The following is a 23161-nucleotide window of genomic DNA, read 5'->3' on the forward strand; positions in this document are numbered from 1 at the left end:
AAAAACTGGCAAAATAACAGAAAGACAACATATTGATGGAGCAGTGAGTAATGGTTTTTTATAGAGAGATACAAACAGCTGTGAGTGAGTCAACAGGAGTGATATGATGAATAAAATAAGGTGTAGAGTAATATTCTTTAGAGACCTGCAAACAGACATATGTGGATGGACAAAGACAAGGAAAATACAGACATACATTGAAAGAAACAGATAAGAGCAGGAAAGACAGAGGAATAGAGAATATCATGAGTAGTTTTTACTGAATAGATTTCCATAATTTAGGGGTTTATTTTTGAATGGATACCAATAGTTCTACTTCTGAATTTCAGTGTCACTGGAAAATGTATGATGGATATTATGTGTATGACAAGATGCCAGATTTTCCATTGCTACATGCTCTGCCTTGATTGAAACAAGACCACAGATAATAAGAAATCTTCAAATAATTGACCTTAATGGGGAGGATGAGGAGGATGTGAATTAGTCAATTTAAAGGTTGACTGATCCTGCTCAAAAGGTCATCTGTATCTATTGTGGTGGCAACTAAAGAACGTGATATCTACCACTGTTAGAGTAAAAGCTATTTTCTCATTCTGTACTGGCATGACAGTGCTGTAAATGTAAAACATTGTCTCCTAGAACCCAGTAGCTTAAAAGCCTTCATAAGGTCTGCCACAACAATTAAATTAGGTAAACAGCTATCATTTAATATAAAGGGATGATGGCACTTTGTGGGAAACTGTTTAGGAGCTAGAGTGGGTTGTCTAATAACCAACGGGGTTAGTGGTTTTATCAGCTTTTCCAGTCTGTAGGTTGAAGCCCCTTTCTTTTCTTCAGCTAGCAAGCACATAGAACTGATGTCTTCTCAGCCTGACAGCAGCAATAATCAGATTTGCTGGGAATGCAGTCTGGGGTACATCTGTGGGCACGACTTTCACCCTCACTGTGAGGGGTGCCTGGGAGCCAAGAATGCAAGTCTTTCCCTTAGGTTGTGTTTTTTACTATCACTGATGATGTTTCCCTCCTCTGCCACCACACCACTGACCAGAGCACCCACTGTATTAGGCAGAGATGAAGAGTCTGTCCTGGAACTATCGTTGCACCCAGATTCAAATGACTCTGCCTCTCCAGGTGCCTTTCAGGCCCCCGTTGTTTCTTTGCTGGGTCAGCGAGCTCTGCTGGACTCTGGTATGGGCTTACATGCACTTTCTATCAGTCAGAGGAATGAATATCCTAGGAAGCCCAACACTGTTGCAATCATTATATTACACAGGGCCCTTGCCAGGTGACTGGTGTCTTCAGGTTTGGTCAGGTAGAGGTAGATCTATTCATGTTGCACAGTAATGCACACTGGTTTTTGCTCAAAGCACAAGACAGTCGCCTCTACTGGTAGATGCGTTTGCACCTCATTCGTGACGCAGGTGTGTTCACCTCTGAATATTCTCACTGTTTATGTGGTACTCTTATTCAGACTCATTGCGCATCTGGGAGGGAGCCACTAGCCACATGCCAATGAAAATGAAAAGTAAGACTGTCCGTCTTATTTTCTGTTGCTCTACTGTGTAGAACATCGCTGTAGAATGTGTGTTTGGCGACTTCATGTGCCTTTTATTGTACTTTTATTGACTTTTATTTGCAGGACAAAAGTCCCTCACCTATGGATGCTTCCCAGTAGTGTGATGGTAAGGCAGGGATGCCTGCCTGTTTTTTTTCCATACACTCACTGATGGTTATAGGATTGTGTTTTTGCTTTGTTCCAGGCTGTTGCTTGACTGTTATGATGTGCACTGTTGTGCCCTGCCTGGTGTTCTTCAGTGTGGGTCAGAACATGGCTGGATGTTGTGCCCCCATGGTTAATCTAAAAAGAAATGGGCCCAATGGGTTGCAGACCATTTCCAGTTATCGCTTTGATCCATAAGCAATAGCCCTGTGGGCTGCACACCAATAACATAATATTGGTTATGTAGCGTAAACCAAGATACTGTGAATTGTGAAAAGTTAAAAGTTGACGTCCTACAGCGACTTCCTTCCTCATGTTTCTAGTAATGTCTATGTACTGCAAAAAAACACACATTTGAAGTTGTTGATTAAACTTGCTTTGCCCTTTTGGAGTTGTGTATTTGTATTTTCATTAATTAAATTATGAATTCATTTGTACTTTGTGTGCTCTGTGGAAGTTAGCAGTGCCCCACAACACAATAGCTCAACTCAAGTTTGACAAATGCATCTGTATATTGTTATGAACTGTCTTTAAAGTCCAGTTTGAAAAATACCTACATCACTCTTTTATTGCATATGACAAAACACACAAAGATTCTGTGGAAGAATGTCCTGGATTTAAGGCTGTACTTTCCAATGTCCACATACAATAAGTTCTTTGAATGTTTACTATTGTATCTGCAAACAGAAAAGGTCTAAAGCCTATTATCAATGTGGTTTTAAATGGAGAAATCAAAGAGAATTTAAGTCAAAAAGAAAAAATGAACTATTGTGATGACCCACTTTCTTAAAACTCAGTGGAAAAAGTGGAATACCTTTGGTAATTTGGGAGATATTCTGAACATCTTTCAGAAAGGATATTTATTTTTCTTTTAATATCAATTATATAATAAATATCCTGTAGAAAATGACTGTTAGTCACATCATAATCTAGGCCTAATTTTAATACATTTTATGATTTAAAAATAAGAAAAGACCTGATTGCATGTTTGGAACACGCACCATATGTGTGTGTGTTGGGGATTGTGGGGTTTTACTTGTTTGTGGACGTGTAAATCAGGAAACAAGTTTGAACATAAAGTGTTGTTTTAATTATGATCAGTCATGAATAACAAAATGCACTAAAGCATAACACACTCACCTGGGAAGCACTTAAACTTGTTATTGTGTGTATTATGAAAGGGAGGTGGCATCATGGCATCATGCTAAACCTGCCAATTTATCTTTTACCCACAGGGCTACAGGAGAAACAAGGGGCTAGCTGGGCAAGCGAAGACAAGCAAGTGTTAGACAGAACTGATGACATCTGGGCCTGAGGCTATGGAACAGGAGCTCGGCAGGTGTTGTGTAGGAAATTAATTAGTTTTGAGTTTTAATGAAAGATGAGCGCTTGTCTTTCAAAACAAGCAGCACACATTAATTAGCAAAACTACTACAGAATTATTATTCAGTACCCATCACACTAATTAGTCTGATATTGGAGAGAATATCTGTAGGATAAATGTGACAAATCTGGCATGTCAAAACGTGTTTGATACATCTATTGGGGTTTCCTTTTGTCTCTACATGCAACACTATGATTCTCAATCATAAGTGCTCATTGAAAACACAAGAGTGAGAAATAAAAAAAAAACTTATATATATATATATATAATATATAAACTTTAAAGTAAAGTCCTAAACACGTGACTAAATTTTTAATTTTTACTAAATTAAACACACACACACACACACACACAAACCCCCAAAAATAAATAATTACTTTATTACTTTTCTACATACAAGTTAATTACTTTATTACTTTATTAATTTCTATTAATTTATATAATTTAAATAATATTAAATTGAATAACTTTAAATGAGAATAACTGCTGTTACAATTGAATTTCCCCTTGGGGATTAATAAAGCACTTCTTTTTCTTCTTCTTCTTTGAAATATGTTATGTTTGAAATATGTCATAATATTTTAGTAATGACATAAAAATGTATAAACTTCAATCAAGAAACTAACTTGTATAAGTAAATAAATTACAATTCATAAGCTTAGCATGAGCTATATTTTTGGTTGACATGATCATCACATTTTGGCCTTCTCTCCAACCACAGTCACAACCAAATGCACGTCTCTGGTTAACTTTCTCACTTTACTGTGCAATCAAGTATTGATAACTGATGAGTTTCAGTGGGGTTAATATGTGAGCCTGTCCATGATCTAGATGTTCACATTTTGGATATAGCTTAATATGACTTTGTGGCATGCGTATGATCAAGTCTTGCCATCGAGTTGGAAATGGAATGTATCATCACATGTGATGCAGAAAGGCCCCAAGGTTACAAAGGATTTAAATCCAGAACCTTTTTGCTGTGAGACAACAGTACTAACCATCACACAGCTGTGCTGCCCAATGTCATATTTTTGAACATTTTAATTCAATTTTAAGGCTGTGTGAAGATTGGAAATTATCTGTGTTCAGGCACAGTGACCTGGTATTTAGCATGTTGTCTGTGAAACCACTCAGTCTAAAAAAACAACCATTAAAGCTGAATGAACAGAACCAATTCAGGGTTTTCTCTAAGTCTACTATACTCAAGATTGAGGGGACAGGTCCAAACACAGATGTGGACCAACTTCCACTTCCACTTATCAGTTGTAACATCATTGTTATCATTATTACAGTTTTTAAGCAATTGCACAATATTGCCAGGTGATGGCAACATTGTCCATGGTATGCCTATACTCCACACAAGGCAAAAAACAAGTGTGTGATTGTGTGTTTTTGTGTGATACTTTAGTATTTTAATGACTTTATGAGGACTATATTGTTCACACAGCTACTCATTGGACTTTATTTCTTTTTTTTTTTGATAGGTTTGGTCAAATTTGCATCATACAACCACCACTACAGGTGCAGAAGACTGCCATGTATCCACTATTTTAAAATATATTTTTTGACTTTTCTGCTCACTAGTTTGACCATAATGTAAGTCTCAAAATATGGTTGTCCTGTGTAGTCACACCCATTTAACTTTTTAATGGGTATTGTGGCCCATATAAATCTACTAATAATTAGCCTCAAACGTATATACATTAATCTTCATATTTGCCCCATAAGTCCCAAACACACACATTGATGTATTTTTTTCTAATCCAATCTATATCATTACTTTCTTTTTTTTTTCAAATTAGCTGAGCTTCTTGATATTCTGTATTTCCTGTAACTTGCGGTAGTACCCCACATGCTACTATTATCCCTAGTTGGGAATCCCTGTTTTAAACAAAACTGTTTGGTAAAGGCCCTTCCTTATGTCACGTTGTCCTCCATAAAACCCTGTCAAGTAGACAGAATGATTGATTCTTATTAATAATATGTTAATGTACTGGGTAGAACAGGAAAAGTTTGGTAAAGTTTTTAATGAAAAGGAAGCAGAATCTTCAAGTTTGTTGAGTTCAAAAGACAACAAACATCACAATCAACTAAAGTGTCAGATATTGGGCTCCTGGGTATAATCTTAACAAAGGCCTCAGACCTTGCAGCAGAGATCTTAAGGGGTTCATGATGCAACAGCCCTGAAGGTAAGTTTCTAGTGTAAGCTGAGAGGAAACATGTAAAGGCAGGCTGGAGACACTGTGAACTCTAGAGGGAGTTCCATGTTTTGTTAGCATGTTTGTGAGAGGGAAAAACCTGAGGTGTAAATCACGATCAGGCCCAAGGCACTTGCACTTCAACACATGTGTTCCTATTACATCAGCCCCCAAAAGGCAAACCCTTTGGTGAGCTCTAAAATGTTTCATAAAGTAACAGTTCATTTCAAACACTCAAACAACAATTTCTTTTTAATTAAAATGGACCTGAGAGGCTTATCAGCTCACTATTTATCATCCCTTTGAATGAAAATAACAATAACACCAAATTAAAAAACACATGGCCCAATGCATTGTTAAGTCAAGTGTGTTGAATAGGTTATTTTGATTAGTTGTCAAGAGTGAAACTTTAATCCCCTTATCCAATTGAAGAATTCCCTCAACATGATGTGACATATGTGGCAAAATAATTGCAAAACATTTTGTAATCATTTATGGCTCAAGATCATTTGTATGAACTTCTATCTCAATATCGCAAAAGACCATTTGCTAATTACACCAAAAATGCATAAAGTAGTGCAAGGTGTAATAAATGCTATATAGTGAAATTATACAATAAAAAAAAAATCTATGATTAAAGAACACATTGTGCAAAACAGCATTATATTTCCAGAAGTCTATGAAATCAACACGGTTTTCAAATAGGCCTAAGTGAAGTGGGGACATTTTTTTTATTCAATTGAATGAAAAAGTGTGTCCATAAAAAAGAAATGAGCGAGCACATGATGTCACATGAACAGCCTGTATTCAAAACTTTTATAATTCTTCTTTTAATACATCTTCACTCTTTGCACAGAACAACATGTGTTCTGTATTTTATTAGTTCATTTTTAATTTTATTAACATAGGGCATTGATTGGGCAAACTCTTGCTTTTGATGACTAAATCTCTTCTATGGGTAAATAAATAGGACAGTATGTTGTTATTTATTGAATCCATTTTTATAGCTGTTTTCAAAAGATGATTTGAGTGCGAGATTCTTTTGCTATGTAATAATTCCATGTCAAGGCCCAATCCAGACTCTCCAGCCTCACAAACATTTGATTGGTTAATAAGAGGCCACTGAGGCTTGCCATGAGCTAACATTATAAATCGACACCTTTAAACATGCTTTGACCCCGTCCTGGTGACTCTGCCCCATCAGGACCCGGGAGCAAGAAATGTCACCACTGATAACAGGAACATTTTTCTTCCAGATTCTGTCGGCATTTGGAGCAGTGGTGGTAGAAGCTTCTCCTTGTCAAATACTGGGCAGCCCAGAGTTTCCTCTGCTGTCTAAAGAAGGAGATGTGACGATTGGTGGAGCCTTTTCCATCCACAGCAAAATCACACAACCTACACTTTCCTTTACAGAAAAACCAACACGTCTCACATGTTACAGGTAATTATGAGAACTGTAAAAATAATAATAATTATAATAATAAAAAAAAAACTTTGTTGTTGTTACAGTGAATTCAAGATGACATTTTACTCTTTTTATCTCAGTGTCAACCTCAGGGAGTTTCGATTTGCTCAGACTATGATCTTTGCAATTGAAGAAATAAACAAGAGTGCCTTTCTCCTTCCCAATGTTTCTATTGGATACCGTATATATGACAACTGTGGCTCAACGTTATCCTCAATGCGTGCAGTGATGGCACTAATTAATGGTGATGACTGGGCTGTGGAAAACATTTGTTTTGGTCAATCAGCTGTTCATGCTATTATCGGGGAATCTGAATCCTCCTCGACCATTGTTCTGTCACGCACTACAGGACCATTCAAAATACCAGTGGTAAGCAAGCTGTCTATGTGCACTGTATCAATGTGTATATTATCTCATTATTACCTCCTTATTCTGTCTCATTCTTTGTGAATTCTCAGATAAGTCATTCAGCTACTTGTGAATGTTTGAGTAGCAGAAAGGAGTATCCATCTTTCTTTCGAACCATTGCCAGTGATCTCTACCAAAGCCAAGCTCTCGCCCAGCTGGTCAAGCACTTTGGCTGGACCTGGGTCGGAGCAGTCAACAGCGACAGTGACTACGGTAACAACGGCATGGCCATCTTCCTTGCTGCTGCTGAAGAGGAAGGAGTGTGTGTGGAGTATACAGAGAAATTTCACAGGGCAGATCCGGGAAAACTCATGAAAGTGATAGAAGTGATCCAAAAGAGCACTGCACAGGTTATTGTTGGTTTCCTGGCTCATGTAGAGATGAACAACCTTCTAGAGCAGTTGAGCCTACACAACATAACAGGACGACAGTTCATTGGTGTGGAGGCCTGGATCACTGCTGACAGCCTTGTCACTCCCACCAGCTTTAGTGTGCTGGGAGGTTCATTGGGCTTTGCTGTGCAAAAGGCCAATATCAGTGGCTTGGATAATTTTTTAACCAAAGATTTCTGGGAGACAGTGTTTAAGTGCAAGGAGACAAAGGGGAATAACATGACAGGCACAGCAAATTGTAAAGAAAACCAAGATCTTACGGAGCTAAAAGATTATGATGATGACGTGGCAGAGCTGAGATACTCCAGTAATATATACAAAGCTGTCTATGCTGTGGCCTATTCTCTGCACAGCATGCTAAAATGCTCAAACAGTCAGGGATGTGACAAGACAATGAAGGTTATGCCCTGGCAGGTAAAATAAACTAATCACTAAACTGGTTATGTTTTTAGCTTTGTAAATCAATATATGACAATACACTGACATTCAGTACTGTCTTACTGCTTTTAAGGTAGTGGAGTCTCTAAAGCGGGTGAATTTTACTGTTAAGAATGAAGATCAGGTGTGGTTTGACAGCACTGGAGCAACTGTGGCCCGATATGATGTGGTGAATTGGCAGCGCGGATCAGATGGATCAGTCCAGTTTAAACCTGTCGGATATTATGACGCCTCCCTGCCTCCAGGAAAAAAGTTTGTCCTCAAGACTGAAGCCATAGTGTGGCCAGGAGAAAACACGGAGGTAAGTATTTTAACTGAGAGTAAAACACTCATTTAAGTATATGATTGCCCATAGCCATTTTCCACCCTGTAATGACGTTTTTAACATTTTTTACATTGTTTCTTTTATTCAAAGGTGCCCATGTCAGTGTGCAGTGAGAGCTGTCGTCCAGGGACTCATAAAGTCCTTCGGAAAGGAAAACCTGTCTGCTGTTATGATTGTATACCATGTGCAGAGGGAGAAATCAGCAACACCACAGGTACCACAGGCCTGACATGTAGCAGTCTGCACACAATGTTTGTTTGTCACACTCTCTGCATCATGTTAAAATTTGTGATGGTACATTCTCTTCTTTACAATTTTAGGTTTTATTAAATTTTATTAAATTACAATAACAGTAAAACTATTTGCATTACAGATTCTAATGGATGCAAAAAGTGTCCTGAGGAGTTTTGGTCCAATCAAAACAGAGATGCATGTATACTGAAAAATGCTGAGTACCTCTCCTTCACTGAGGTTATGGGACAAATACTTGTGTTTTTTACTTTCTTTGGTGTGCTGCTTACTGTAATCGTGGCCACTCTATTTCTAATCAATAAGGACACTCCCTTAGTCAGGGCCAATAACTCTGAGCTGAGCTTCCTGCTGCTCTTCTCCTTGACTCTGTGTTTCCTGTGTTCTCTGACCTTCATCGGCCGGCCCTCTGACTGGTCCTGCATGCTGAGACACACAGCATTCGGCATCACCTTTGTCCTCTGTATTTCTTGTATTCTCGGAAAAACAATAGTTGTGTTAATGGCCTTCAAAGCTACACTTCCAGGTAGTAATGTGATGAAATGGTTTGGGCCTGTACAACAGAGACTCAGTGTCCTGGCTTTCACTCTCATACAAATTTTAATTTGCATACTTTGGCTGGCAATCAACCCTCCCTTTCCTTATAAAAATATTAACCTCTATAAGGATAAGATTATTCTTGAGTGTGCCCTGGGATCACCTGTGTGGTTCTGGGCTGTGTTAGGATACATTGGACTGTTAGCTGTCCTGTGTTTTGTACTGGCTTTCCTGGCCCGGAAACTACCTGATAATTTTAACGAAGCCAAGTTTATCACCTTCAGCATGCTGATATTCTGTGCAGTCTGGATCACTTTTATCCCAGCATATGTCAGCTCTCCTGGGAAGTTTACTGTGGCTGTGGAGATATTTGCCATTCTGGCTTCGAGTTATGGGATACTTTTATGTATATTTGCACCAAAATGCTTCATTATTGTACTCAAACCTGAGCTTAACACAAAAAAACATCTAATGGGGAAATAATTATTGTATAAAATCTAGATATTAAGGACACTTTACTATATATTTTCCTACATTTCTTGGCTTGGCTTGGATGTTGACACGACTTGGGCACACTATTCATTTGATAATAAATGCTATTTAGCTTCATTTTTTAATCTGTACTAAAATATACACAAAGTTTACATAACAACAATAGGTATTTTTCAGTCAATTTAACATTGTTAACTGGCAGTTAACAAGTATCTTAGATGCTATGATGTACTGAATCCTGCCTTCTGTATATGATAGTACAGAAAGTAATAAAAAAGATTCAATTAAAAGGCCTTGCTAAGGGCTTACTGAAGCTCTGAGGATTGAATCCGTATTCTATATATATATATATAGAAGGGTCTATATGATAAAAGGTATAATAAAATTAATTGTATTAATCCCAGAGCAGGGAAAATCATCTGTTATATAAGCACACAGGTAGAAAAAAACTGTAAATAAGAGTAAAAATATAGAGATAGATAAGAATACCAAAAAATACCAGACACTTGCTACTTAAAAAAGTGAATATGCCACAAAATTCGCAGGATTTGACCTTGTAGCTTTACTTTCATTCAAATGCATTACTATATAATGGCAATCTCTTAACATAGTAAAGTAAATGGACTGATTTTGACTTTCAGTCATTGTTTTTCAGTAGTTTAACCTTTCCGTTCTAACCCAGAAAGTGACTAAACAACCTCTAAACTATCAAACAGCTAACAGACATTATTATTATTTGTATGTTATACTCTTCTACTGGCCTGCTAGGGATTTTAATGTTGCAAATTATCTTTAAAATTGTTCAAACATTATATGAACTTTTTTTCACATTTTTTCAAATAATAAAATAAATAATAAAAAATAGGCCAGAGTTTTCATTAGAAACAAGACAGTGAGTGAGTTTGAAAAATTAGGTTATAAATTCAGAGCAATTGCCAAAAAACTGTCAATAGGTGCAGTTCAAAGGCCCCTCACTAGTCCTAAAACAGGACGAAGTCTGCCACAAACTGGGAGGTGCAAGCATGAGTCTTCCATGTGTTACCCCAGGAGTGAAAATGGGCAGGATCTGTGATGGTCTGGGGCTGTTTTGCTGCAGGACCAGTTGGAGATCTCCAGAAAATCCAGGCACTACTCAACCAGCATGGTTGTCATTCCCTCTCACAGCGTTGTGCTATATCTTCAGAAAGTGGACTGATTAATACTATTTTTGTCCTGCAGCAAAACAAAAAAACCCCAAACACGTGGGTTCTGTACAAATGAATTACAAAAAAAAAGGATTGTGTGCTATCAGTAATAATATGACCTCATTGGTTATCTGTAATGTTAAAATTCATGTTTTGTCTTGTTATCCTAGGAAATAAAGTTGTTGCATTCCAAATAGTACAGTACGTCAATAAACTTGAATGAAACCAAACCTACATAGTAAAAATTTCAAGGCATATACAGCATATATGGTGTATTTTTTATAGAGGTTGATATAAAACTGCCCATAAAACATTTAAAAATAATTTCTCAACTGTACAGTGCTTGATTGTGGTGGTCTGTTGCTGTTGCTTTTGTTTAATCAATCCCTGTCACACACTAACCAGAAAGCTAGAAAAAGAAAATTACAAAATAAGAGTTTGCACAGGTAAATGGATGTTATCTGTTGTCACACACAGAAAAGGGAAAAGGGAGAACCTTCTAGTAGGCCATAAGGTGCATAGGATGACAAATCACTGGGCCGATGAAGAGGAGACAGCTGTTGCTAGTTTAAAAAATGATAATCAGCATTATTACTTTAGTTAAATCTTATTTTAATCCCAGCTATTGTTCCCTAAATATAATCATGTTGTTGTTTTTACCTTAACCCTATCCACGTTGTTTTTAAAGGCAAAGCCAGTAATTTCTTGCTTAAAGAAAAGTATGCTCAGATTTATTTCTGTAATCACAGTGATGCAGATACAGCACTTGATAAGGACATGTTGAGCTAAGTACATGGTGGAGTCACAACTATTGACCTACATCTTTGGTCCAAATGACCACTAACACTCATTTGAAGAGGTGATAACTATTGAAGCTGGCATGTAGACAACAGCTCCACCTTCTATGCATTGTTGCACTAAACTAAAGCATTGTTGCACCCTTATTTAATGCACCTACAATTTAACCCATTACCAGCTACCATTAATTTTTGTGCACAAGCTCAAAAGTAAAGTAAAAAAAAATGCTACTGTTTTTCAGCTCTATTTTTTTCTAAACAAAGTCAGACTAAGTATAAGAGACGCTTAACCAAGGTTACAGAGATGCAAATGTGGTAGAAATGTAAGTTTTTCTCGTCAACTCTTTTGTTTGAGTAGACAGAGAATATCGGGCAACATAACATGGCACAACATATCTGAACACATTCTGAATATTGGTTGATGATGATTCCACTAAAACAAGCTTTGTTTAGAAGAATAAATAAAATCAGGAGACTTTTCAAACAACATAGAATTTTTCCAGGTTGTTTGAAAACTGAATCTGGTACAGATAAAAGCACACATTGTGCCCCATCTCACAGGCAGGATGGTGTAGTTTAATAACTTGTAATGCAATATAAAATAATGTAATGATAACAATGTTCTTAAAACAGATCATAATGTCTGAAACAGGTACAGCAGCAGTCTGACATCCCATTTGATTTGATATGAGGAACTCAGTCATCTACAGAAGTATAAAGCTCTGCCCATTACAGGAAGAGACATGTACTTATAATAGAGTACAGGTCTGTATGTACAAGTGTGTGCTGCTGTGAACCAGATGAGTGACTCAGTCCATGTAATGTTACTGTTGTTACTGCTTTTTATGGGGACTTATGGAACAGAGGAAGACACTGCACAGTGTAAGATGCTGGGGAGCCCAGAGTTTCCTCTGTTATCTAAAAAAGGAGATTTCACTATTGGAGGAACATTTTCCATCCATAGCCAAATCTCAAAGCCTCCGCTGTCCTTCACAGACACTCCAGAGCCTCTGATATGCTCTAGGTATTGTTTGTTGTCTCCTTTTCTTATTTATAGTGTAAAAGAGTTATGTAAATTCTGATCTGTTCTTTTGCCTTTCAGGATAAATTTCAGAGAATTTCGTTTTGCCCAGACAATGATTTTTGCTATTGAGGAGATCAACAACAGCAGCTCTCTACTGCCTAATATCTCAATTGGTTATAAAGTATTTGACACCTGTGGTTCAACTCTGCCTTCAACACGCGCAGTGATGGGTGCGATGAATGGGCACGAAAGGACTGTGGGAAAAACCTGCTCCGGCCAGTCATCTGTTCATGCCATCATAGGAGCCTCTGAGTCCTCTTCGACCATTGTGATGCTACAAATTTTGGGGATTTTCCAAATACCAGTGGTAAATATTTGTAATATTTATTTTTTTGAAATGTTTTTCCCTTTAAAAAAAAAAAATACTGAAACAGAACAATTTGTTAATATTTTGGTGTTTAGGTGATTAATTTTTATGATAGGACAGTGTAATGTAATTACAATAATATAATAATATAATACTTTTTAAGTTCAAAATATTATTCAGCTTCACTTAACTTCTATTCTTAACTTCTTGTCATCAAGATCTGTCTGTTACCTCTTTCCTAATATCGTTACCTGTCCCTGTCTGTATCTGTTGTGGCAGGACGGTTTAGACAGGTAATTATTGAACTCAGTGCTAACCTATGTGCAATGCTGAGGTTTATATATGTACAAAATGACCACTTGCTTGCTGTCATATATTTATATAATACTGTTTATTTTAATTATGTGGTTTAGCGGGTCACTGAAAACACAGTGCTTTCAGTGTTTAACAGTGAGGTGTTGTTCTTAGAGCCCAATGCATGCAATATATTCCGGAGTGTTTATTATTATTTACCTTAATTTCAGGGTAGAGGAATGACAGCACTCCAGCAGTTACCCAAGTGTGGATCACATTTTGAAGTTTGGATATAATATAAATAACTTATTACTCTTTTACACCAATATGTGATTCTTAGACAAACAAAGTACAAATTGCTGTATAGTAAAAACAAAAAAGAAACAAAACTTAAAAAACTAAATTACTTAAAAACTTAAAAATGTATAATTTCAAACTTAAAATGTATAAACACAATAAAATGAAACTAGATACAAAATAAAATATACAAATTAAGATCATCAGTGAAAGGAAAGCATTAGACACAGCACCTGGTGCAGACTTTATCAATTAAATGTTATTAATGTATTTTTGTTTTTCTCCCTTTATTGTTTATAAGATCAGCCACTTCGCCACATGTGCTTGCCTGAGTAACAGAAAAGACTATCCCTCCTTCTTCAGAACTATACCCAGTGACTACTATCAGAGCAGAGCCCTGGCAAAGCTGGTAAAGCACTTTGGCTGGACATGGGTTGGGGCCATTAGAAGCGACAATGACTACGGTAATGATGGCATGGCAACATTTATCAGAGCTGCAAATCAGGAGGGGGTTTGTGTTGAGTATTCAGAAGCCATTTCAAGAACTGACTCAAGTGAGGAGGTTGCCAGGGTGGTCCGATTGATCCGTAGCAGCAGTGCAAGAGTTTTGGTAGCTTTCCTTGCCCAGAGTGAGTTGGACATTCTGCTTGAGGAAGCTTTGAACCAGAACCTGACTGGACTGCAGTGGGTGGGCAGTGAGTCTTGGATTACAGCAGGTCATTTGGCCAATAGGAGGTACTCTGGCATTCTGTCAGGGTCTCTGGGTTTCACCATTAGAAAAGCAAAAATCTCAGGCCTGAGAGACTTTCTTTTACAAGTTAATCCAAGTCAGGACCCTCAGAATAACCTGCTGAGAGAGTTTTGGGAAGCAGCATTTGAATGCAAATTTCAATCTAGTGCACTTGGTCAGACCCAGTGCACTGGCTCTGAGAGACTTCAAGATATCAACAATACTTTCACAGATGTGTCACAGTTAAGGATCTCTAACTGTGTGTATAAGGCTGTGTATGCTGTGGCTCATGCCATACATAACATATTAAAATGTGGACAAAGTGGTGATAGGATGAATCAGACATGTATTTGGGAGGAAAATTTTGAGGCAAAACAGGTAAAAGGTCATTTTCATGAGTTATGTAAATATATATTCAAATAATACACAGTTTTTTGTAGTTTAAGTACACCACTTTTCTCTGTTGGTAGATTGCAAAACATCTCCAAGATGTGAATTTCACCCTTCAGTCAGGAGAAAGGGTGTATTTTGATGGAAATGGAGACCCTGCAGCAGTTTATGACCTGGTGAACTGGCAGAGAAATCAAGCAGGCGATACTGTGTTTGTGACTGTAGGTAATTACAATGCTTCCGAACCAAATGGAAAAGAGTTTACCATGAATGGAATAAACATAACATGGGCTGCTGAGTCCCTGGAGGTATCTAACATCTTAATGTATGAAATATTCAGTGTGCAGTTTGATGTGTGTCACTTGTGTGTGCAGGATGCAAAAACATATAGAGTATAACAGTGGCCAACAGCACTAATTTGAAAATTTATTTAAAACTTTTTTACATTACGTGCTGTGCATTTTCAAAGTGTTTATCATTTCTGACTAATCAGTAAAAGTGTCCCATTAAACATAGCTTTGGAAGTTATATGGAGCTTTAGAATATTTTGCAATTAATAATGAATAATAATAATAATGGAATAATAACAGAGGTTTAACTGTCATTTCCCATCACATTGTTTATCATGTTTGCGTGTCACAAAACAGAGGCTGTAGGGTTATTGTAATTGTAATTGTATTGTGAATTGGTCGCAGTCCTCTGGGCTATTACTACTGGTCTTATCCCATTACTCATACTAAGCACTGAAGAGAAAATTGTCTACCCCCTCCATCGGAACTGAGTAATCTCCTGTCCAAGCTACCCATATATAAGTGGTGGTTTGGGTGGGATCAGTTAGATGGTTGTTTTTCGGAAGAGGACAAAAACATGGCTTGACCCGCTGCTAGGGCTCAATAGGAGCCCCACCAAATGCGCTCAAAAACGAGATGTCATTATGGTGCCAGGGAGCAAGCAACTAAGCTCTGACTGCATACTCTTCTCAAAAACGCTTCGTGACGCAATGACTGACCACTGACCTGTCGCTGGATTCTTGTAACAGAAGGAAATTGTCCAGTGTATGGGGGGAAAGAAACAAAACCAGAGGGGGTGGGTACATGGACGAAGAGATGCCCTTCTCTGTAGCCATGTTGAAAATGCATGAGAAAGAGCATATGAAGCAGTAGTACAAGTCGTGTTAATGAATGGTGGCTAACGACACCAGGGGGAAAAAAACCTGAGCTCTCTCCCACATAGGCAGTTCTAATACCAGGGCTACTCCTAAGCAATTGCTGCAGGACTGGAGAACGTGATGCTGTGGTCTGCTCCAGAGACATCAAAATCACTCCCCAGTACTCCCCCTGAATTGGAACCTCCAGAGGGGGATTGTCCCGCGCCCACAAAGAAAAGCACATTGCCAGCACATTGCCATGGGCTGTGGAGCAAGCCGCTGCCATTTGCTCAGACCTGGCCCATCTAAGCGGTTGGGTTGCGAGGGACTAATGCAAATCATGATTTCTTGTGGTGGGTGAGCACCCTTTGTGACTGACAGGAGATGTGCATGACATTGAACACTGTATTGGAGATGAGCGCACTCCAGCTTGACTATTTATATGTGCTGCTGCTGTCATGTTGTCTCTACCAATCAGGACATGACAGTCACTCCAAAATGGATGAAAATGTTGAAACACTTTCCACACCATGAGCAGATCCATCCTGTTTATGCGTGCCGCTCATCGGGTGGTCATAGCACCCTCAAGGCTCGGTGAGGGAGGCGTCAAGGACGGGGGGGAACAGGGAGACCACACCGGTTAACCACTGTCTGTGAACCACTATGAACCATAGCCCGTAAACAAAGTGGAGGTGGAGGCCGTCGTAACATTAGCTCTGTCACCTAGCATGCTAGCTAACATGCTTCTGCTCCAGCCCTCTAGACATAAGGGGTGCAGCAGGTAGGCCTCTGGTGAGGGACCAGGGATGGAGACGAAATCATCCGATTGCAGGTCCGAAGCAAGCTTGACTACCGAGTCTGACTCTTCTCCCGGGATGGAGGCAGAAGGGCTTTGGTGGTGGGGGCACTAGAGGGAGCAAAAAGAGATGATAGCTCCTGGGCCTGCTAGCACTTCTCAGAGGCGAGTGAGAGACACTGTTGTAGGCTAACTTTAGCTCATCCGGGGACAACAGCTTGAAGAAGCATTGGCTGCTGAGGCTAAAGGGCCCAACCAGTGTGCTGTGTCCCCATGTGCCAGCGGGGATGATCTGCAGCTGGACCCACAATCGCTGCAGAACCTGGAACCACTACTGTCACACAAAAACCATCTTACAGGAACGAAAAATACTTCGGGCAGAATACTTACATTTAGTGCCATAGCTGACGAAAAGAAAAGGAATATCCTGCATGAACCGTTGCTTATATATGGGTAGCGTGGATGTGATGAAGTCACTCGAGTCAGATGGGCATAGACAATTTTCTCTTCAGTGTTTAGCATAAGGAATTGGATAAGACCCATAGCAATAGCCTAGAGGGCTGCACACCAATTTGTTTATTTACAGTTTTCTAGCTAGATTTTATTAATTGTAACAGTGTTAACAGCATCTGATCAGTACAAGATCAAGGTTTAAAGCTTAAATGTGAATCTTTGAAAAAAAAATTAAAGCTTATTTCTATTGTACTAAATGCTAAAATCAATTAAATTCATTATTTGGATTACATAAGCAGCAAACTATGAGTGACTGTTGAGTTTTGGTGTTGTTACAGAGGCCACAGTCTGTCTGCAGTGAGAGCTGTCTGCCAGGTTTCCGGCAGGCTGCGATAAAAGGCAAACCTATCTGCTGTTTCTCCTGCATTGCCTGTGCTGCTGGAGAGATCAGCAACTCCAGCAGTGAGTAGAAGCTTTGCTAATTATTTATAACAAATCAGTGCTCCCCAGTATCTCACCTTCTGTGTAACTGCAGTGCTTATTTTGATATCAGCTTTGTCATGAAACTTGCAGCTTACAGCATGAACACATTTAAGTGTTTTACATTTCACATTCAGATTCTGCAGAGTGTTCACGGTGTCCATTGGAGTACTGGTCAAATGATGATCGCAGCCAGTGTGTTCCGAAGGTGATCGAGTTCCTATCTTTTGGAGAAACCATGGGGGTCCTCCTCACTATTTTCTCATTATTCGGAGCAGGTTTAACATTGGTGGTGTCATGTGTCTTCTTTCGGTTTCGTCACACACCTCTTGTCAAAGCCAGTAACTCTGAGCTGAGCTTCCTGCTTCTCTTCTCTTTGAGTCTGTGTTTCCTGTGTTCTCTGACCTTCATGGGTCAACCCACTAACTGGTCCTGCATGCTGCGCCACACAACCTTTGGCATTGCATTTGCCTTGTGCATGTCATGCATCTTAGCTAAAACCATAGCAGTGGTGATAGCCTTTAAGGCTAAAAGGCCAGCAAACACAGTTCCTCAGTGTTCGGCACCACTTCAGAGAACAAGTGTGCTCAGCTGTACTTTAATGCAGGTATTGGTTTGTTCGCTGTGGTTAACTCTTGCCCCACCCTACCCCAACAAAAATACAGCTCATGCCACTGAAAGGATTATTCTGGAGTGTGATTTAGGTTCCCCTGTAGGGTTCTGGGCTGTGTTGGGGTATATAGGACTCCTTGCTGGACTATGCTTCATGCTTGCTTTTCTGGCTCGAAAGTTGCCTGATAATTTTAATGAAGCCAAGTTTATCACTTTCAGCATGCTGATATTCTGTGCAGTCTGGATCACTTTTATCCCAGCATATGTCAGCTCTCCTGGGAAGTTCACTGTGGCTGTGGAGATATTTGCAATTCTGTCCTCCAGTTTTGGACTGCTTTTCTGTATATTTATTCCAAAATGTTACATTTTACTACTGAAACCAGAGAGAAATACTAAAAAACATATGATGGGAAGGAACTAATCAAAATCACTATAAATTAAGAACAGTTAAGAACAGTGATACTTAAATGTCTGCATTAAATATCAAATAAAGAGATTTTTGCCTCATAGAAAGATACAGATTACTTGCTTAATCACATGTAGTTCTTAAATGGAAACAATTTTCACATTAAGAGCCTTGAAAAGAAAAAAAACAAATGTCAGTGGGACTTACCTCATTGAAAAAATACAAGGAATTACACTAAGGCCTGATGTGCAATTCTTCACTGAGCAGTTCTGCAGACAAAATGCAAACAAGAGGTCCATTGCTAACTCTGTAGCAAAATTTTAAATCTAATGTTTTAAGTTTTACTGAATTAAATGACAAGGAGTTCAAGTAAACATTTTACATTGCATTTACATTTACACATTTACACTGTGTAAAGTCAAATGGTACATTTGAAAGGGAAGCAGATGCATGCATTAAAATATCACCATCTTACTGTATAATATGGTTAAATCAAAATGTGTCATATTTAATGTGGAAAATAAAGTTATCCTCCTTGTTGAATGTAACATGTTGGATTTTAGTTAACGTGGAATTATGGGATTTTAAGAGAACAAAGAACATTTTTTTCCTGTTCAACTTGTTTAATTATATAATTTCACAACAACACTTCAGCTGTTGCGCCCCAAAGACAGGCTCAGGTTTTTGAAATGCTACTGTAAGAAATTAGTTATGCAAAAAACCAAAGATGACATACAAATGTAGTTGGCTCTCTAACAGGGCCATCCATCTGTCCGTCATATCACAGGTACTGTCATTGGAGAGAAACAAAATATTCACATACACTGCATGTAACACTAGAGGCTTTGTGGTAGTTATAAAATGCTCACACTTTTGGGATTTTAGCTTTGGGCTTTGGGTGGTGTGTGAGCAAATATGCTGCTGATAGCAAATCTGCTACTACTTGCCCTTCTGGTTGTCAGAGGAGGGAAGCCTGTATGTCAAACATATGGGACAAAAGAACTCTCTCAGTTTTCTAAGGAGGGAGAAATCAATATTGGAGGCATTTTTTCATTCCATCAGAGCCCAGTCAGTGTCAGTCCAGCGCCCCATGTCAGCCCAGGAACAATCCAGTGTGAAGGGTAAGAAAGGGATGACACTGTGAACGGTTTTAAAATTTGAAATAATTCCATTCATTTTTTTATTGCAAATACTTGTGTAGTCATATATCTTGCAAATTGTTGTACATTTTGTTCCTCTGGCTTTTTCAGACTGGACCCAGGTGAGCTTCAGTATGCATATACTATGATGTTTGCCATAGAGGAGATCAACAATAGCTCAAAGCTGCTGCCAGGAGTGACACTGGGCTACAGGATTTTTGACTCCTGCCCCAGTATCCCTCTGTCCATCAGGGCATCACTAAACCTGATAAATAGGGATGAGAGTGGGGAAGACAGCTGTAACAAACTCTCCAATGTGCATGCTGTAATAGGGGACACTACATCCACCTCTACAATAGGCATTGCTCGTACCCTGGGACCCTTCCATATACCTGTGGTGAGTGCTGACGAGATGCACATTCTCTGCACACATGAACTTTCAAGTAAATTTGTGTTGCTAAGTAATACAATATGTGAACATGTTTTATCACGTTGATACATATTCATTATTGAAGATTTCCATTTGTTAATAAATAGCAGTAGCATGATGTAATTCAGAAATCAGCTATTTCTGTCTATTACTTGTGTTTCAGATCAGTCATTCAGCTACTTGTTCATGTCTTAGCAACAGAAGAGATTATCCTTCTTTCTTCAGAACCATACCTAGTGACCTTTACCAAAGCAAAGCACTGGCAAAGCTTGTAAAACACTTGGGCTGGACGTGGGTAGGAGCTATTAGAACTAACAGTGAATATGGTAATAGTGGGATGGCCACTTTCCTGCAAGCAGCAGAAAAGGAAGGCGTGTGCGTTGAGTACTCATTGGCTATTTATAGGACTGATCCCAGGAAATGGTTCTTAGAGGTGGTGAATATTATAAAGACTGCCACTTCTAAGGTAATAGTGGCATTTGCTGATGGTACTGACCTTGACATTCTTATCAAAGAGCTTCATGCGCAGAAAGTGATGGGTCTGCAGTGGGTGGGGAGTGAGGGCTGGATCACTTATCGCTATATTGCTTCTCTAGCAAACTATGCTGTGGTCCAGGGGGCAGTGGGATTTGCAGCACTCAATGCCCATATCCCTGGACTGCAGCAGTTCCTGACTAACAGCAGGCCTTCCACCATACCAGGGGACCATGGACTGATGGAGTTGTGGGAGACAGTGTTCAACTGTACTTTGACTTCCCCTGCAGAAACTAAAGCTCAAAGTTCAATCACAGCCTGCACTGGGAAAGAGTCTTTGTGGGACACAAATACACGCTTCACAGATGTTTCAGATGCCAGTCTACTGAATAATGTATACAAGGCCACATATGCTGTAGGTCATGCACTGGACATGCTATTTGCTTGCAAAGATGGAAAAGGGCCTTTTGAGAACAATACTTGTGCAGATAGGGAAAAAGTGCAACCATGGCAGGTAAACATAGAGATCGACTATTGTGTATGTTAACGTTGTGTTCAGTACAGTAAAATTAACATCACTTTTTCCTTGCAGGTTTTGCATTATCTGGCCCAGGTCAATTTCACCACTAAACTTGGTGATAATATATACTTTGATGAGGTAGGTGACCCTGTGGCACGCTATGCACTAGTAAATTGGCAGATGGATGACAAGGGTTATATCCTTTTTGAGACCATTGGTTACTATGATGCATCCCGACCTGAGGGTCAGCAGTTTCAGATGAAAGCAGATGTGAAAGCCATCTGGGCAGGCAAGAATCTTGAGGTAACAACACCTTATCCAAATGATTTTTTTAATGCATTCTAGATTCTAGAATTAATTTATATATTAATATAATTCTGAGCTTTCATAATTTAATTGCAATATTATCCCTGTAATGCAGGTGCCAAGGTCTGTTTGCAGTGAAAGCTGTCTGGCAGGGACCCGCCAGGCTTTTGTGAAGGGGAAGCCTATCTGCTGTTTTGATTGCATCACCTGTGCTGATGGGGAGTTCAGCAACAGGACAAGTGAGACAGGAGGATTCCTACCCTTTACTCTTGCTCTAATTGTGGTTCTGTTGGGCAAAATCACTGCCAGCACTTTACTGGCCTATCTTAGAATGTGTGTACTGCACAGCCTAAATATATTTATGCTTTCAGATGCAGTGAAATGTGAAAAATGTCCTGCTGAGTACAAGTCCAACAGGGAAAGGAATAACTGTGACTTCAAAGCTATTGAATTCCTCACCTTCAGTGAATTGATGGGTATACTGTTGGTCACTTTTTCTATCATTGGTGCTTGCCTGGCAACGATTATTGCTGTGATATTTTTCCACTACAGGCAAACTCCTATTGTCAGGGCCAACAATTCTGAGCTGAGCTTCCTGCTGCTCTTCTCCTTGACTCTGTGTTTCCTGTGTTCTCTGACCTTCATCGGCCAGCCCTCTGAGTGGTCCTGCATGCTGAGACACACAGCATTTGGGATCACCTTTGTCCTCTGTATCTCTTGTGTTCTCGGAAAAACAATAGTTGTGTTAATGGCCTTCAAAGCTACACTTCCAGGTAGTAATGTGATGAAATTGTTTGGTCCTCTACAGCAGAGACTCAGTGTTATGGCTTTCACTCTCATACAAATTTTAATTTGCATACTTTGGCTGGCAATCAACCCTCCCTTTCCTTACAAAAACATGAACCATTATAAGGATAAGATTATTCTTGAGTGTGCCCTGGGATCACCTGTGTGGTTCTGGGCTGTGTTAGGATACATTGGACTGTTAGCTGTCTTGTGTTTTGTACTGGCGTTTCTAGCCCGGAAACTGCCTGATAATTTTAATGAAGCCAAGTTTATCACCTTCAGCATGCTGATATTCTGTGCAGTCTGGATCACTTTTATCCCAGCATATGTCAGCTCTCCTGGGAAGTTTACTGTGGCTGTGGAGATATTTGCTATTCTGGCCTCTAGTTATGGAATGCTGTTTTGTATTTTTTTGCCCAAGTGCTATATCATTTTATTAAAGCCAGAGAACAATACAAAAAAGCATTTGATGGGTAAGGTGCCCCCAAGAGCACTTTGAGCTTTTAAATCACAATAGATTTACCATTATATATTTTCTTTCTGTTTTATATATAATTTCGTAAAGTACAGTAATTGAAGAGAAATAGGAATTTTGGTCACACTGTAACAACATTACATATTTGATGAAAAAATGGTTGGAATGGTTTAAAATGTGTATAGTGTCCTGACTTGAAGATGGACTTGATAAATAATCTACATGAATACAAAGAAAATATGAGTTTTTCATGTAATTCACATGGTTCAAGCTCTATTTGGAATGATTTCAATGGATCCAGTTTTGCATTGACTGTGTTTTAATAAAAATGTTTTCACTCCAGCATGAAGACACACATGTAGCATACATTACAATATGACGAAAACAGAATCCAGTGAATGTGGCGGTTGTAGCAATTACAATGTACTACAACCATATAAGTGAGT

General features: G+C 38.9%; 2 protein-coding genes and 1 pseudogene across 2 annotated transcripts; all 3 read left to right on the plus strand.

Moving 5' to 3' along the window:
- Nucleotides 1-6522: 6522 nt before the first annotated feature.
- LOC113134270 (extracellular calcium-sensing receptor-like) lies at nucleotides 6523-9599 on the plus strand. The gene is made up of 6 exons (XM_026313552.1): nucleotides 6523-6743; nucleotides 6848-7136; nucleotides 7226-7981; nucleotides 8079-8306; nucleotides 8421-8544; nucleotides 8704-9599. The coding sequence occupies exons 1-6, from the start codon at nucleotides 6523-6525 to the stop codon at nucleotides 9597-9599; spliced, it is 2514 nt and encodes an 837-aa protein (XP_026169337.1).
- A 2820-nt stretch (nucleotides 9600-12419) lies between these two features.
- LOC113122099 (extracellular calcium-sensing receptor-like) lies at nucleotides 12420-18600 on the plus strand. Its single transcript, XM_026293071.1, has 6 exons — nucleotides 12420-12613; nucleotides 12692-12980; nucleotides 13873-14679; nucleotides 14772-14999; nucleotides 17426-17549; nucleotides 17705-18600. Exons 1-6 carry the CDS (start codon nucleotides 12435-12437, stop codon nucleotides 18598-18600), a joined length of 2523 nt encoding a protein of 840 aa, XP_026148856.1. The 5' UTR covers nucleotides 12420-12434.
- A 1002-nt stretch (nucleotides 18601-19602) lies between these two features.
- LOC113143528 (extracellular calcium-sensing receptor-like) lies at nucleotides 19603-22739 on the plus strand (annotated as a pseudogene).
- The last annotated feature ends 422 nt before the right edge of the window (nucleotides 22740-23161 follow it).

This window comes from Mastacembelus armatus, chromosome 13 (genome assembly GCF_900324485.2).
Source record: "Mastacembelus armatus chromosome 13, fMasArm1.2, whole genome shotgun sequence".
In the NCBI taxonomy this organism is placed as follows: Eukaryota; Metazoa; Chordata; class Actinopteri; order Synbranchiformes; family Mastacembelidae; genus Mastacembelus; species Mastacembelus armatus.